This window comes from Polistes dominula, unplaced genomic scaffold (assembly GCF_049000335.1).
Source record: "Polistes dominula isolate Pdom_NZ unplaced genomic scaffold, Pdom_raw_medaka contig_286, whole genome shotgun sequence".
Lineage (NCBI taxonomy): Eukaryota > Metazoa > Arthropoda > Insecta > Hymenoptera > Vespidae > Polistes > Polistes dominula.
In genome coordinates, this window is record NW_028300851.1 from 419952 (window position 1) to 435326 (window position 15375).

At 34.4% G+C, this 15375-nt stretch overlaps 2 protein-coding genes across 2 annotated transcripts in view; one reads left to right on the forward strand and one right to left on the reverse strand.

The window, feature by feature from the left end:
- The window catches only part of LOC107073434 (vitamin K-dependent protein C-like), a 71572-nt gene that overhangs the window by 9518 nt on the left and 46679 nt on the right, over nt 1-15375 (forward strand). The window lies entirely within an intron of this gene.
- LOC107066151 (uncharacterized) lies at nt 10801-14366 on the reverse strand. Its single transcript, XM_015320495.1, has 6 exons — nt 13779-14366; nt 13376-13686; nt 13192-13280; nt 12608-13105; nt 12152-12529; nt 10801-11099 (listed from the first exon to the last, which is right to left on the reverse strand). The coding sequence occupies exons 1-6, from the start codon at nt 14364-14366 to the stop codon at nt 10801-10803; spliced, it is 2163 nt and encodes a 720-aa protein (XP_015175981.1).

The window sequence follows — 15375 nt, forward strand, 5'->3', positions numbered from 1 at the left end:
ATTAGTATTTAAGGGATGTATGGTATTGTTCGAAACATTTTCCAAGATGTAAAGGTACTTGGCAAAGAGAACACATAAAGCTACTCTCGCTTCTTTTTTTGCTAGCAGAGCAAACTTTGCATGGACGTCGTACATATCGGTTTTTGTTCCCAGATCCAATAATTCGAGTAACGTTGTGCTTCTTCATATCACCCGATATGGTGTTCATATTTTGATCTGCGAGGTGTAGGAACTAATACCGAAGGTTGTTCGCCACGAACATTCGATACATCTTGAGTACTTGTATATTTTTCGATTCATAAAAGTGCAACAGCATGTAAAAATTTCTGATATTTTATAGTGTTACCATTGAACTCAACATATAATCTATATGCATTGAACAATGCGCAGTTTAAAAGAAACAAAACTGTTTTTTTTGTCCATTTCACGGTTTTCCTCATAATAGAAAAATATGATAAAAACTGATCGGCCAAATCTACGCCCATCATATATTTGTTATAATCTATGACCGATTGAGGTTTTATAATTTCTTGTTTTGTTTTCCAATGTACTTTTTTTGTGTTTGTTAGTTCTCCCGAATGTATTGTAGAAACCATGTATACGATTTTGCGTTTTGGCTTCCATGCCTGTACTAAAATTTCATTTTTTCTTTTAAATGTATAATCTCCAGTTTTTAAACTGATATGCTTCATAGATTCTGGAACACCTCTATTTACTCTCATTGTACCGCAAACTCGTGTGCCATTTTTCAGAAGCAATTCTGCGGTACGAATACTGTTATAGTAATTGTCCATGTATACATGATATCCCAAACCTATATTTTTATCGAGCAACGACATTATAGTTTGGTCCAGTTTTTTGCCGTTCGCACAGTATACTTCCAAGTTGCAAATATATCCACTTCTAGCTTCACATAACATACGACAAAGTAGGCCATACTTTACTATTTTTGCTGGATTGTACGTTTTTATAGACAATTTTCCACGCCATGGAATGATGGATTCATCAAGCGAAAGCTCTTTTTTAGGCGTGTATACTGATTTAAATTTATCTAATAAATAACTTAGTATCGGATGAATCTTCTCGAGCTTATTAGAACCAGCTGTTGTAAGATTATTTGAAAAATGCCATGTGTCCCAAATCTGGCGAAATCTGTTACGCGACATTACCGTGGAGAACGATGGTGTTTTGGTATAAAACTCTGAGGACCAGTAATCATCTTTTCGATCTTTCTTTACTTGGCCCATCAATATAATCAAACCAAGAAATTTCTTCATGTCGGCCAGAGAAACATCATTCCACTTAGGCATTTTTTTACCCTTACACATCTTATCCTTATTTTGGTGATAATAGATGTTTGATTCATTTACCATCAATTGAAATAAATCATTGCCAATAAACATTTCCACAATTTCTTTTATGCTTTGCTTATTGGCAGGAAGGACTTTTGGACCAGATTGCGCAATAAAATCTGGTACATTAGGAGCTTTATCAACATCCGACCATGATTCGATGTAACTAGGTGATTCTGTAAACATTTCACTATCACTCAGATCATCGGAATCACTGGAATACTGTAATGAAGCAGCTCTTGATCTTCTTTTTTGGCATCACATCACTGTCACTGTCCTCGACCCCTATATCAGAATCTTCTGATTGTATTGAATAATCTGATAGAGGATCAGCAATATAGTCAGTAAATTCACTCATATTAGAGGGGTAAAAATGCACAGAATAAGAAGGCTTATTATGCTGTTCAACTAAAAGCGTAAAGCTATGAAGGATGTGTACTGGCTACGGAACACGATACTCAAGAATGACTCTTGTTTGTACTTGTTCCTGAACCATCGTATACATTTTGTTTCGACGTAATAAAAAATGACGATCGGCGTAGTCATGACGACAGCAAACAAATCGCCAAAAAAAAAGAATGTTGCATTATCGCAGAGCCGGCGCTGAAACGACAGACCACGAAACCCGCGTTTTCGCGGGGGCGGCGCTCAAGCGATAGACTTCCGAATCCCGCGTTTTTGCGGGGCCGGCGTACAATGTGTTAACATTTGGTTCCATTTTTGGAGCGGGTGACTATAGTCACCCGTCGTGTATAGGTGGCATCGTGTGACCAGTGACTATAGTCACCCATCGTGTGCGGGTGTCATTTTGTGGCGGGTGACTGTATCGCCTGCCTTAACAAAACATAACGATAAGGTTTCAGAAAATCTTATAAATACTTTTTTTTTTTTTTTTTTTTTTTGAAAAAGTTTATTTGCTTTATTAAAAATACAATCTTATTTACAGGTGTAACATTTATAACTAGGCAGCAAACAATGCTTAAAAACCGGCCTTTAATATCACATGTTTTCATTCCTTAATGTTTGTCTCCACGCTTGGAGCTACTTACATTGATGCTATCTCTGTCTGTACTAATATTGTAGAATTTTATCACTAAGGCACTCGCTTTGGTTAGGGTTTAACTAATGTTTAAATTAATTCTATAGTTGAAACTTATACTAGTGATGAAAAAGTAGTATAACAAAAAGAAAAAACATCACTTTGTCTCTGGTAACGTTATAAATAGAAAAAAAGAAATAAAGAGAAAGTACATTATGTATTATGTCGTATCAAAGTATATCATGTGTTAAGTCTTATCTTCTCCATATTAGCCTATATAATACTGATATGTTTCGTTATAGTCTCTTCAGTCTTATATTTCAAACCAGCCCCTCTTTCTTCTGTCTATGAGTTCTTTTCTATGAGCTGGTTCTCCTCTTAGCCACCAGTACTTGTTACTTAGCCTTCTGAAGTCCATTTTGTTGCAATCTGGGATTGTCATTGAGTAGACCCAGTCCGTGTTCGGCGACAAGATGTCTTCTGGCCTTAGCTCAATTTTCTTGTTGGCTTGGTGTCGACGCCAATGGTATAAGATCGGCCTGTTATTGGCGTCTTGGATCACTCCAATTTTATCAAAGTACGTGAACGCCTGCGGTGGGATACACGCCGAGTTTTGGTTCCTTGTTATCGCCTTCGTGTCGTCGATTAACGCCAGTCGTTTTTATTTCGTTATTAGCACTGGTTGGCATTTTGCTTAAGTAATCTCTTGTTAGTTTTATGATGAAGTTGTCTATTCGTGGAATCCCCGCCAGGTTGTAGAGTATCCTATTACTGATGATTTTTTTGTAATTTGATTCTCTTGATCGGTATACTCCAAGGCATGCTTTTAAGCATTTCCTTTCGAAGATTCTTAGTTTTTCCATTTGAGATGCGCTGGCGTTCCACCATATGGGCGCCGCGTAGGTAAGTATCGGTCTTATTAGCAGTTGGTAGCAAATCACCTTGGCCTTTCCATTTAGCCCTCTTGCGTGGAAAAGTCTGCTGTTTGCCTTGAAAGCCATTCGTGCTTTATTCAATTGTGTCTCGAGATGTCCGTTGAGCTTAGCGAGATGTTCAAATCTTATAAATACCTTCCGTGGGAAGAGCGCCTCCATGCTAAACTTATGAGGCATTCGTGAGGAATATTTGTCGGTAGCCCTGGATAGCTCAATTGGTTAAAGGAGCAGTCACGCCCGGAAAGCGAAAGATCTGTGGTTCGAGTCCCGCCGGTCCCAGTCGCGTCAGTCCAGCGGTCAAATTTTTTTCACGAATCCCACCCAGGTGGCTCAGCCGGGATGGAGGGTCGGGGTTCTGTTTCGTAATATGTTCCACAGTCTTACAGCGCCACGAAAAAAAAAATTCGGGCATTCGTGAGAAGGATTGGTCGGTGAACCCTGGCTGCTGGGGAAGCTCTTAATATTGTCTTTTTTGAAAAAATAAAAAAAATATTTTCTAGAAACCTTTCGCAAAATATGGTAATAAGATTTTAAGAACATCTTTCAAAAACATTTTTAGAAATCCTTTGCAAGTTTTTTAAACGCGGACTTTTCCACCTTGTAGAAAGGTTTCTTGAAATATTTTAAATAAAATGTTTTTAAAAGATTTTGGAAAAGATTTATGGAAAATTAAAAAATAGTGTAGATTTATTTCAAAAATATTTCTAGAAATCTTTTGCAAAATATGGTGATAAGATTTTAAAAAATCTTTCAAAAACCTTTTAGAAATCCTTTGCAAGTTTCTAATCGCCGACTTTTTCACCTTGTAGAAATATTTTTTAGAAATCTCTTTGAAAGACTTAAAGCTTTCCAAGAAATGTTTCAGAAAATTTTTAGAAAATTTTTTCGTTATGTGGGTACATAATATTATTTTACATTTCGAAAGATTTATGATATGAAATAACTACACATATAGGTATTGATAGGTATAAAGTTTATAATACAATAACGTTAGAAAATCAATAATTTATTGCCGCAAATAATAATTCCTGCAAGTGTTCCGTTACTGGGCACAACACCTATATTCGCAAACCTTCATAGAATATTTCCTTAAAACCTCTCCTAATATTGTCCTACCATCTACGTCTCTGAGTACCCAGTGGTCTTTTCACGTTTAATATATTGATAAGTATTTTATGCCCGTTTCGCTTATCTCCTATGCGAGCAAAGTGACCTCCCCATCTTAATCGGCGTAATTTTACAACGTTAATAATGTCCAGTTTGGTATAAAATCAGCGTACTTTAACGTTATAAAGTTCTCTTCATTCGTCCGTATCTTCATTGCATGTGGTATCAAAGATTTTTGGAAAAACTTTTTTTTTGAATACCCAAAATTTCTTTTCGTCCCGTAACGTAAATGACTACGTTTTGCTATCATAAAGAACTACTGATAGCATGATTGTACTGTATGTAAATTCTGATATTACTCTAGGACCATATATTTGTTTTTATGTCACGCTTATTTGCAGCTGCAGTTCATTTATTATGTTTATTAGGGTTTTCGGGTTATTAACACTTTACCGACCGGCATTCTATTGATCTATTTTTTTATTTATTAAATTTGGGTAAGACAGCTAACCGTGCTGGTTTTTGGGAAGATCTGCATCTCAGTGGGTGGTGAGAAAGGCATAGAATTTTCGATGAATCTCGAAAATTCGAATGAAATATAGTCCGCGTATGTTAACAGATGTGTTGCGCCATACAGCATCAACCATCTTTACTTTTCTGCAATTTTTTGATAGCACTTGGGCCCTCTGTTTTAAACAGCTATTGTTGATAAATGTTTCCTACATTAAATTGCCTATTTTTACTTTACTCCTAGTTTCTTTTAAGCAAACTTGAATCAGGTTAATCAGTTTTTTTGGTATACCCTGTCGTATTACAATTTCAAACATTTTATACATTTTATTGAATCAATCGCACTTTTAAAACCGATATACGGTTGGGGTAACGGTTGATCAAATTCTCTTTTTTCTACAAGATTAGCCGAATAGTAAATATTTGGTCTGTATTCGATATATTTTACCTAATACCGTACTTATGATCTTCTAATATCTCTTTTGCATACGATACTATCCTCATTATTAAAATATTCGGAAGGATTTTTGGAATTTCTTTCCCTAGTTACTAAATACGTTAAGGTGCGTTCTCCTTAACGCAAGGAACGGGCCGCGGAGAAAGGAATAGGCCAATGAGACTCCGTGTGGGGGAAAGAAACTGCCGATTTCTACTTTGATCTCTTGGGACGAGATTTATTCACCGAGCGTGGTATGCCACGTGTTAAAAGAAAGAATACAAAGAAATAAGTTTTATATAAAGACACAATGAGAGGAGTGCGACCAGCCGGTACGACGGATAAAGCGAAAGTGTTTTGTGTGTATGCACCCCCACGGCGATCCAGGCATCCGGAAATAGAGAGGGCGACGGTCGCAATGATCACGTTGCCGCTCTGACCAATCAAAGGCGTGGTCAGGCCAATCAGATGCCCCTGCGTGGTGGTCAAGCCGCGAGGCCAGGGCGGAGATGCCATTGGCCAACCAGCGCACCCCTGCAGAGCCGCATCACGCGGTGCCTAAGTACGTTAGTGCTGGCGGCCGAGAGGTGTCAGCACCGTGCTGGTGCGAGACGCCAAAGATTCATTATCTTCATTATGGTTTTAATTGTAAGGAAACTGTATAATTAAAAATCATTCATAAACTCACGTAATTATTAATTACATTTATTGAAATAGAGTTGACAAATGATTCTTAGTTTATTATTTTGATCATAATTTTCCTACATATTATAATTAAGTAGATCCGCCTGTTATGATTATAAATGCATGTATCGTCTTGCTTTCCGAGAACTTGAGGATATTCTCCATGTTCTTAAAAACTGGATATCTCTGCGACTTTCTGAAACGAAAGAATTGATTGTTATTCCAAACATCTTGTGTGCTGTGGAGCGTTTTAGGTGACAAAAACGGAATAGATACTTTACTTTTTTTATTGTACTGAAAGTGAAATATGAACTGATGGGTCGATTGTCTTTTAAACTAATTTTTTACATTATAAAAAAAAAACATTTGTATTAAGTGAGAATAGCGTTTATTATGAAAAATCACTTTACAATTATACTTACTATTTTCGATCAAAAAATGTATTTTATGGAATATCTTCAAAACTCCGATAATAGGCTATGCTTAATAGTATCAAGTAAGAAGAAATTAAAAGCATGGTAATTATAAACATCAAAAATATTATTGTGGAAAGCCTGTATTTTTGTGATGGTTCTGTAACAAAAAAAATTAGTATTAAAAAAAGTTTAAAATACATATATAATTGCAGGTAAATAAAAAAAGAGAACATATTATATTGATTTGGAACATTTAGATTTGTATCAGAAAGACATTCGATTATTATGTCTGGTATGTATTGGTTGCCCCCGCCCCCTCACACACAGACACAGTTGATATCTTTCATAATATGATGTATTAAGGGGACGTTCCATCCGAAGCACCCAAAAAAAAGGCTATTTTCCCGAATTTTTTCTAAGCAAACTATAAAAGATACCGATATAAAAGTTGTTGGGTTTGTTAAATGAAGTCTTAAATTGCATAAAAAGATTTTTTTTTGTTCATTTTATTTAATTATTTATGACAAAAACAATACTTGTAAGAAGCACTTCAAAACTGTAGTGCTTTGGTAGCTCTATCAGAACTTGAGAACGGTTTACCTGAAACAAAAAAATCAAATGGTTTTATATTCTGTATGACTTCAGCTACAAAGTAACGCAAATATATGAAATTTTATCAATAAATAAAAAATGGTGGACAAATTACAAAAAACGTTATATATGACCCTTTTTTTTTTTGACAAAAAATTAACCCTTTCGCTACGGTGGGCCTGTGCTGTCAGATCGTGGGTAAATCTTACCCTCTCCGTGTGCCACTGGGATTGCACACAATGAAAGTTGTCCATGTCCGTGTGTTTGGGATGTCGAAAGAAGTCGAGTGTAACCGAAGTTGGCGGGCACGCCGGAGTGGCACACTATGAAAGCGACTCGTGTCGTCCGAACAATGGAACGATGGGATCCATTTTTTTCCGATTTTTCAAAATTTCAAATTCCAACTTTTTGTAATAAAAAATTTCTAAAAAAATTCTATGCTCAGGATTTACTATAAATAACTTACTGACATAGTTTTCATCATAATTATTAAATCTTATTTACACTAAACGATTATTATTATTTCATATTTATTTCCTTACACGTTTAAATATTTTATAAATACGAGATTAACTGGATGATGAAAATTCTTTAAATCGCAAAGTATCTTTTCCGTCTGGAATGACACAATGATATTTCTGCTTCCCTGTGATTGTTTTTGCTCTTGAATATCGTTGATCTAATAAAAGTTTAGCCTGATCATACTTTTCATTTGAAAAAAATTCAATATTCATATTTGGTAAAGAATTTGGTTTTTCCGCCCATTCAAATAGTTCGACAGGAGTTGAAATTTGTTGGTCATACGGAAGTTGAAGACTTGATCGTGCTGCCATCCTTTTGAAAGTCCCTCCAGCTCCATCACAAGGTCCTTTCCCATGTGCGGTTGCAAAGTAATGCCATTCAGCTTTAATTTCAAAGTCTTCTTCATGATAATGAAGATTTACAAAATTTTTGAAATTTTTAAATTGTTGGGGTGCTCTGTCAGCAAAGTAAATAATTTTTGAGATATTATTGGAAAGACCTTTGATAAAATTAGTGGTGATTCTTGTAAACTCATGAACAGCAACTGCATCGTGAGATAAGCAATCTGATACAATTACTAGACTCTTATGAACCAGCTCATTATTGTTTTTATAATAAATTACAACTGGATAAACAGTTGCCTGGCTGTTATTCCAGTGGAATCCAGATGCAGCATTCTGGATAACAAAAGCATAATTTTCCGCAAAATCACAGATAACATTAAATTCATTCTCCTTCAATGATTCTTTCAACGACCTCAAATAACTCGCTTGCTCTTTAGCAATATAATTATGAGGAAGAAGACTTGTGATATTCTCACAAAAACTGTCTACAAAATCTGATGAAGTTTTCACAAATGTCTCTAAGCTCGTACGGGGATTTGAAATCCAATACTTATAAGTAATTTCATCAATTCCATTTTCTTCTAGTACATTTAATAGTAAGTCTTTCAAAGTTTGTATTCCTGGACACTTATCACAGTTGTAAAAGAAACAATCAGAGGTAGGGTTTTAACATATAATTATCTTCAGGCAGTCACTATACGTCAGTAATGGTGTTGCTAATTGTTCAGTAAGTGCTGTCAAGTTACACCCTGTAATAAACGAGACGATGAATGATTTTGAAAAAGACTTTTCTAGTGTATCACTTACCTAACATCATAAGCTTGACATTTTGGTGTATAGAACACACACAAATAGTGTGAGTTCCACTCAAACCAGCAAGCACGCAATGTTGAGGACGCAATGATGCAAATTTTGAAAAATGAACCTGGCAATCTGGATGACGTTCCTTGAAAAGTTCATATAACTCTTTTAAGTTCGAGAGAATGAGACGTTTCTGGACGTGCTCACGTTTTCCGTCATCATTTCTAATAGAAAGATAATCTTTCATCCCTGGCATATTTACACTAATTTCATCACTAACATAAAATTTTAAAATCTTAGATTTAATGTCATTCGATAGATGTCGACCTAAAATGTAAATAAATTTAATTTATTATCACTAAAAACATTAATAGGCATTATTGATTTGAATATGATTTTGAAAAGATTCTAACCTAATTTTGCATTTGGAGTTGAAAGAATTCCTTTTTTTTCTCGAAGAGATTTTGCAATTGACGCCATGTATATTGTACAACCCATTACTTCACATACTCGAGATAATCCCCATGATTCAGGTAAAAGAGTAAGAATTTGAATTTTTTCACATCGTTGCGTATTACTATCGTTGAATTTATTTTTTAATTTATCGAACAATTCTAAGAAATTTTGAGAGTTGATTTCATCATCAGAAAGTTTTGTTACTCCTAAGAAGGTATTCAATTTTTCATATACTTTTTTGACTTTGTTTTCTAAATACGTGAAATACATGTTTTTTTATAATAGGTGATTGATTTAGTAAAGCAAATGCATCATTGACCACTGGCAATAATGTTCCTAAACTTAATCCAGATAAACTACTGGTTTGTGCTGTCAGTTCTTCACTAAAATCTTCTAACCCTAAAAAGTGAAAAGATTGAATTATTATTTTGAATTGATAAACTTTTTGTACCACAAGAATAACATCAGGCCATAAAATTTGGCTAAACTTACCTGATGAAATGTTTGAAATTGATGAAAGAGTACTTTCAGTACGATTTTCTTCCAATTGCTCTTCAACATGAGTGTTAATTTCAGCAACAGGACTAGATGCAGTACTTTGTAAACTTAATGCTTTTCTGCACGATGTGCAGAGATAGTTATTAGTACTTAAATTATATGCAGTTTGTTGAGTCACAGAAGCTCGTCGGAGACTATTTTTCACTCTATGATCTTCCAATTGTAGAGGATTACAGCACAAATTATATTTTCCAAAATTTTCTATAGCGTAAATTTTCACAACATTGTTTGTTTATTTACAATAAACTTTATACACTTATATTTCTTTGCAAAAAGTTAGTACAGATTGTGGAGAAAAGACACTAAGAAAATGTGGTTAACAACAATACCCTTACTCTTGTTTTGAAATCAAAATGTAAACAAGAGAAATACTTAAGGTAGTACTACCCCCCCCCCCCCGTGAAGACCGAAATTTTAATGCTTTTTCATGAATTTTTTTGAATAGGAAAACAAAATGCAATCGCTTTGAAATTTTAATATGTTCCTATCAGTATCTTAAACTATACAAAAAAATTTTTTTTAACCTAATTTGGACAATATTTGTCCCTTTTTTTAACATCAAATTAGAGTCCCCCAATTCAATTTGCGGAAGCACAGAGCCTTTGTAGACATCTGAAACAAAAAACTAGAAATACTTATTATTTTTTAGGCCTAATTATAGACATGATACCAACAATATGTATATTTTTTTCATATAAAAACAAAATTACGGACGTGTGAAAAAAAAATTTCAAAATCGGTGCTGTTTCTTACCTTTAATTGTTTAAAAATATATATTTATTATTAGAAAGTTAAAGATTTTTTAGGTTCCAGTCATCAGAATATGTGTAAAGAATAACTTGTAAAAATTTTAGCCTAATCGGTTCTATCGGTTTTTAGTGAGTGCTTCCGCAAAATTTCAAAAACGTAGTTTCGAGAAAAACGCGTTTAAAGTTTTGAGAACAGATTTTTTTATAAAATAATTATACTAACATTATTCTGCTATGCCTGGTGCATACAGTAGTCCTTCAGCTTCCTCATAATTATCATTTTAAACAGCTTTGAAAACACTACGTAGGTTTTGGCCTCTTTAGAGTAAGCTTCTGTAGATTTTTCGCTCTCAAAATACGAGCATTATCAACGGTGTCGACGTAGTTTCTGACTGTTTGACCAATGTACTTAACGTATTTCAAACCATAACGCTCCTCAGAACGCTTGAACATTTCAGAAACACTGTCGACCTTCATTTTGCCACTGCTACCCTCGTGATTTGCTGTGCATTCATTTTTGTGATCTTCAAATAAACTCTCAGCTTTGATTTTGTTTTTTGTTGCTAAATACTGACATCCTTTACATATGCTTGATTTTACTATTACATCAATAATTTTATTCGAAAATTTGCTTATCAACAACACAATACCTAACAGAGAGTAAATAGAGGCAACAAAATAGAGGCGTTCTGAGTTATACACACTACGGCGCGCTCCATACTTTCGGTTATAACTTTGAGAATACTTTAAATATCGGTCTGAAATTTTCGAAGCATAATTTTGTAATGTTTTTCTTACGAAATATGTAAAAAAAAAATTTGATTTTTTTAAGTCGACACAGGGGGGTACTACCTTAACCAAAAAATAATCTACTACAGTCTTCCTTACCGACTGTAGTGAACAGTTGGAATAAGTTTCAAGTAACGGAGGCTTTACAATCACAAAAATAAACAAATGTACGATGAAAGATTTAAAGAATTTTCATCATCCAGTGAATCTCGTATTTATAAAATATTTAAGGAAATAAATGTGAAATAATAATAAACGTTTAGTGTAAATAAGATTTAATAATTATGATGAAAACTGTGTCAGTAAGTTATTTATGGTAAATCCTGAGCATAGAAATTTTTTAGAAATTTTTTATTACAAAAAGTTGGAATTTGAAATTTTGAAAAATCGGAAAAAAATGGATCCCATCGATTGCCCATTAAGGGACTAGGCTTAAAAGTTGGGGGATAATTGACAGTTTTTTAGAAAAAAATTTTTAAGAAAATCGATCAGTACGTGTTTTTTGGAAATCAACATTTTAAAGTCAAAATTTAAAAATCTTATAGAAATACAGTTTAAAAATTTTTTTTGATTTTATATCCTAAAAGTGTTTAAAAACAAAAATTTTCAAAAAAAAAAAACGTCCCGATTGGCCCATTTTTCGCAAAGTTACAGACATTTGAAAAAAAGAAAAGCGATTTTTTTCAAAAATTGATATCTCGAAAACAGCTGAGCAAAAAAAATTGAAAAAAAATCATGCAGTCTTTTTTAATGGGTACTATAACATAAAAAATTTTCAAAAAAATCGGAGATGAAAAGGCAGAATGCTATCCGATTTGGCGTGGAATGCCCCATATGTACTTTATCGACTTTACAGAGTTACAATATTCCACATTGATGTGAGTCTCAAAAGCTTTGGACAATATTGGCGAGTATAGCACAATCCAACGATTGTCTACATCAACATTTTGTCCTCTTACCTTCACAACTACCGATCGCCCATTGGCCGCAACTGATCGCTGACGATACAATGGGTATCCATCATTTTTTACTATAGTTTCAGCAAGCAGGTCTTTTAGGTATTGCTTGGAACACTTGCTGTCGACAATACAAGGTGAATTGTAGTTGAAAAGTCCGCAAGGTCCATGTATTATGTGTTTGGTAACTACTGCATGCAATTTTGGGTTAACTGTTTCATCTGGAATTTCAGCTGAAATTATGGAATCAATCTCATCTGGCCTTATTTTGTCCACTAACCAGACTAAAATGTGCGCATGTTACAATCCACGCTTTTGCTATTCTACAGAGTACATCCAACAACGGACTCGGCCATACACACAATGCTTTATTAAGAAATAAATGAGAGATTTTAATTTTTGTTTAAAAACTCTGGCAGTTATGTCATGTCTATCAACTGGTGTTTGGCTATGTCGCAATTTCCTCTTGATTTCGGACCATTTTAGGTTACATGTGAATGTCATAAGTAAATCTGGGCGGCCATAATGCCTAACATATGACATAGCATCCTGAGCATATTCGTGCATGTGGCGTGGGCTTCCTATATAAGTGGCTGGCCAAATTATCATTCTTCCCACATTATTCACATTGTTATCGGCATTTATAGCATCGCGGAGATGAATGTATTCCTCTGATCGTAGCTGTCGTTGGTTCAAACGGATGTATGTCAATCGTTCAGTCTCAATTTTGACATACATATCAACTGCAAACTGATGAAAAAGTCTTTGACACATCAAAATATGATTTACTTCACCTTGACGGATCATTAGTCTGTATGAATAGAAATTCACAGCACTAACTTTTTTGTTGGTTTCAGCACCTGCAATCAAAAATGATAAATGTTTAATTTGTTACTTAGATGAATTAAATTTAAAAATATTATTTAATCTTGTTCAATTTATTTACCTGTTACTTGATTTACCATTTTGATATTAAAATGGTATCCATCTTCCCCCTGCCAGAAGATCAAAGAATATTGTAATGCATCATAACTCCTGTGTGTTTCAGATACACGTTTTAAATCACTATTCCGACGATGAAGCACAATATCTTTAGATTGTAAATTTTCTCCTACAATGACAACAGCTACTCGTCAATGGTAGGTGAATTAAACCTCCTTGTGTGTTCACCGGCAGGTGTTTTGTCAGCTCGAATGATAATATTATGGCTATCAGATGGCATATGATCCAATACTATTTTGAACATGTTTACTAAATTGTTATTCTGATGAAGAAACATTTGTAATTCTTGGACAATGGTTCTCTTTACTGTTGGATTATGAGTACAACGATTATCAACTTCCGCATCTGAATTGCCTATAAAGTAAATTTGTAAAAATTGATAATCTGCATCAGGTAGTGGTAACAGTGCCCCCAGTAAGTGATAAATTTGTCCTTGTATCTTTAATTTTTAAAAATTTGTCCATTATTTATTTCCGATATATATATTTTAGTACATATTGAATATTATAAAAAAATATTCTGGTATAATACCTTGAAAGTGGGCATGAAATTATCCTGTATAATATGTGCAGCGCCAAATGATGTCATCTGGAAACAGCTGTTATATTTCTGAATGTTGGTTAAGAAGTGCTTAGAATCATTTCCAATCCCAGAAACTAAAGATCGTAAAGGATCTGGTGGTGGGACCAATTGTGGCAATTTTACTTTGCCTCCAGCACAACATAATCCAGTAGATTCACCAGTGTATTTAAACGCCTTACAATATTTACAAATTCTTTTCATTTCCCCAATTGTTACTGATTTGTCGGCACAATAATCAATTGCCGAATCATAGTGGAATGCAGCTCGTTCAAGAATCACAGGAGCACTGCGTCTGCGAATTCGCTTAATTTCATTATGTCGTGCTTGCTGTTGTTGTGTTTGATGTGCACGAACTCGTTGCATTCTAAGCCTATCTACTTCATTGTCACTCACTAAATAACGCAATTTTGACAGAGCAATACGACTATTTTCTTGATCTGTCTCTTTCTGGTCATCAGTGCGGTTAGCATGTGAGGTAGCTCTTCGCACATTTGATTGACTGCGACGACCTAAGTCAGGTCGTCTTCTCCTCGGCATCGTAAATTGTAATTAATCAAAGTGAGAAAATTTCTCGCTCACTTAGCAGTAAAGTGTCACTATCGCAAAATATCAAAAAAAAAAAGAGCACATTACTTGGAATGTCACTATCACAAAGGATCACCAAAGTAAAGAAAGTTCTCGCGCACTCATAGATATCGTATCACAATATCGTAATACTTTTTTCCGTGTTCTGAAGTGCGACAGGATGGATTGTCAAATCTATTGTCAAATATTATGGTTGCGTTCAGAAATTTCATTTGTGACAAAACTTAATATTTATCAATCTATAAAACAAAATAATCCGATAGATTAACAACTGAAGTTAGCTAAAACTTGAATAGCAATAAAGTTCAAATTGACTCTACATTTTATTTAGAAAACGTTTATATAAGAAAAAGAAAAGGGCTGTTTCTAGGGTTTTTTTCGGCAATTATTTTAATTTTTCTCACTTTTTAAACCTTCCCTAGACCTCCACGAACATTTCAAGACCAAAATAAGATAAATCCGTTCAGCCGTTCTCGAGTTTTAGCGAGACTAACGAACAGCAATTGATTTTTATATATATATAGAAGATAGAAGAAAAAGATAGAAGACAGAAGATAGAAGATAAATCCTACAATTATCTTACTATCTGTCTATTCGTCTCATTCTCTCGAAACTTAGATTTTTGAAGGTTTCACTTCTAACACGTGTGATCTGCACACATGATTTTTTTTATTTATTTTTTTTTTATAGGTAGTAAACGCAGTAGTTATGTTGGTCTAATCGGCGGTTCGATAAGTCCACCGGAAGACCATCAAATCGTAAAAAACAATTTGATGACCCTGACGAAATTCCAAATTGGATCGTACAGGCTGAATTTTGAATTGTACAAGGCCTCAAATTATCGTACGAATGGGATCACTGACTCCGCTGCCGGTCGTATTAGCGACCTCATAGGCGATCACAACGCCATCAAATCTTGCGTTCATTAGCATAAGCTGGACGCACGCGCACAGACACTCAC

What these genes read in the sequence shown, in the direction of transcription:
- LOC107066151 (XM_015320495.1), bottom strand. Translation starts at nt 14,366, where the DNA reads ATGCCGAGGAGAAGACGACCTGACTTAGGTCGTCGCAGTCAATCAAAT. An exon ending in ATTTCATGCCCACTTTCAAG is followed by an intron (nt 13,687 to 13,778) that starts GTATTATACCAG and finishes TAAAAATTAAAG; the next exon opens with ATACAAGGACAAATTTATCA. An exon ending in AATTCACCTACCATTGACGA is followed by an intron (nt 13,281 to 13,375) that starts GTAGCTGTTGTC and finishes TGAAACACACAG; the next exon opens with GAGTTATGATGCATTACAAT.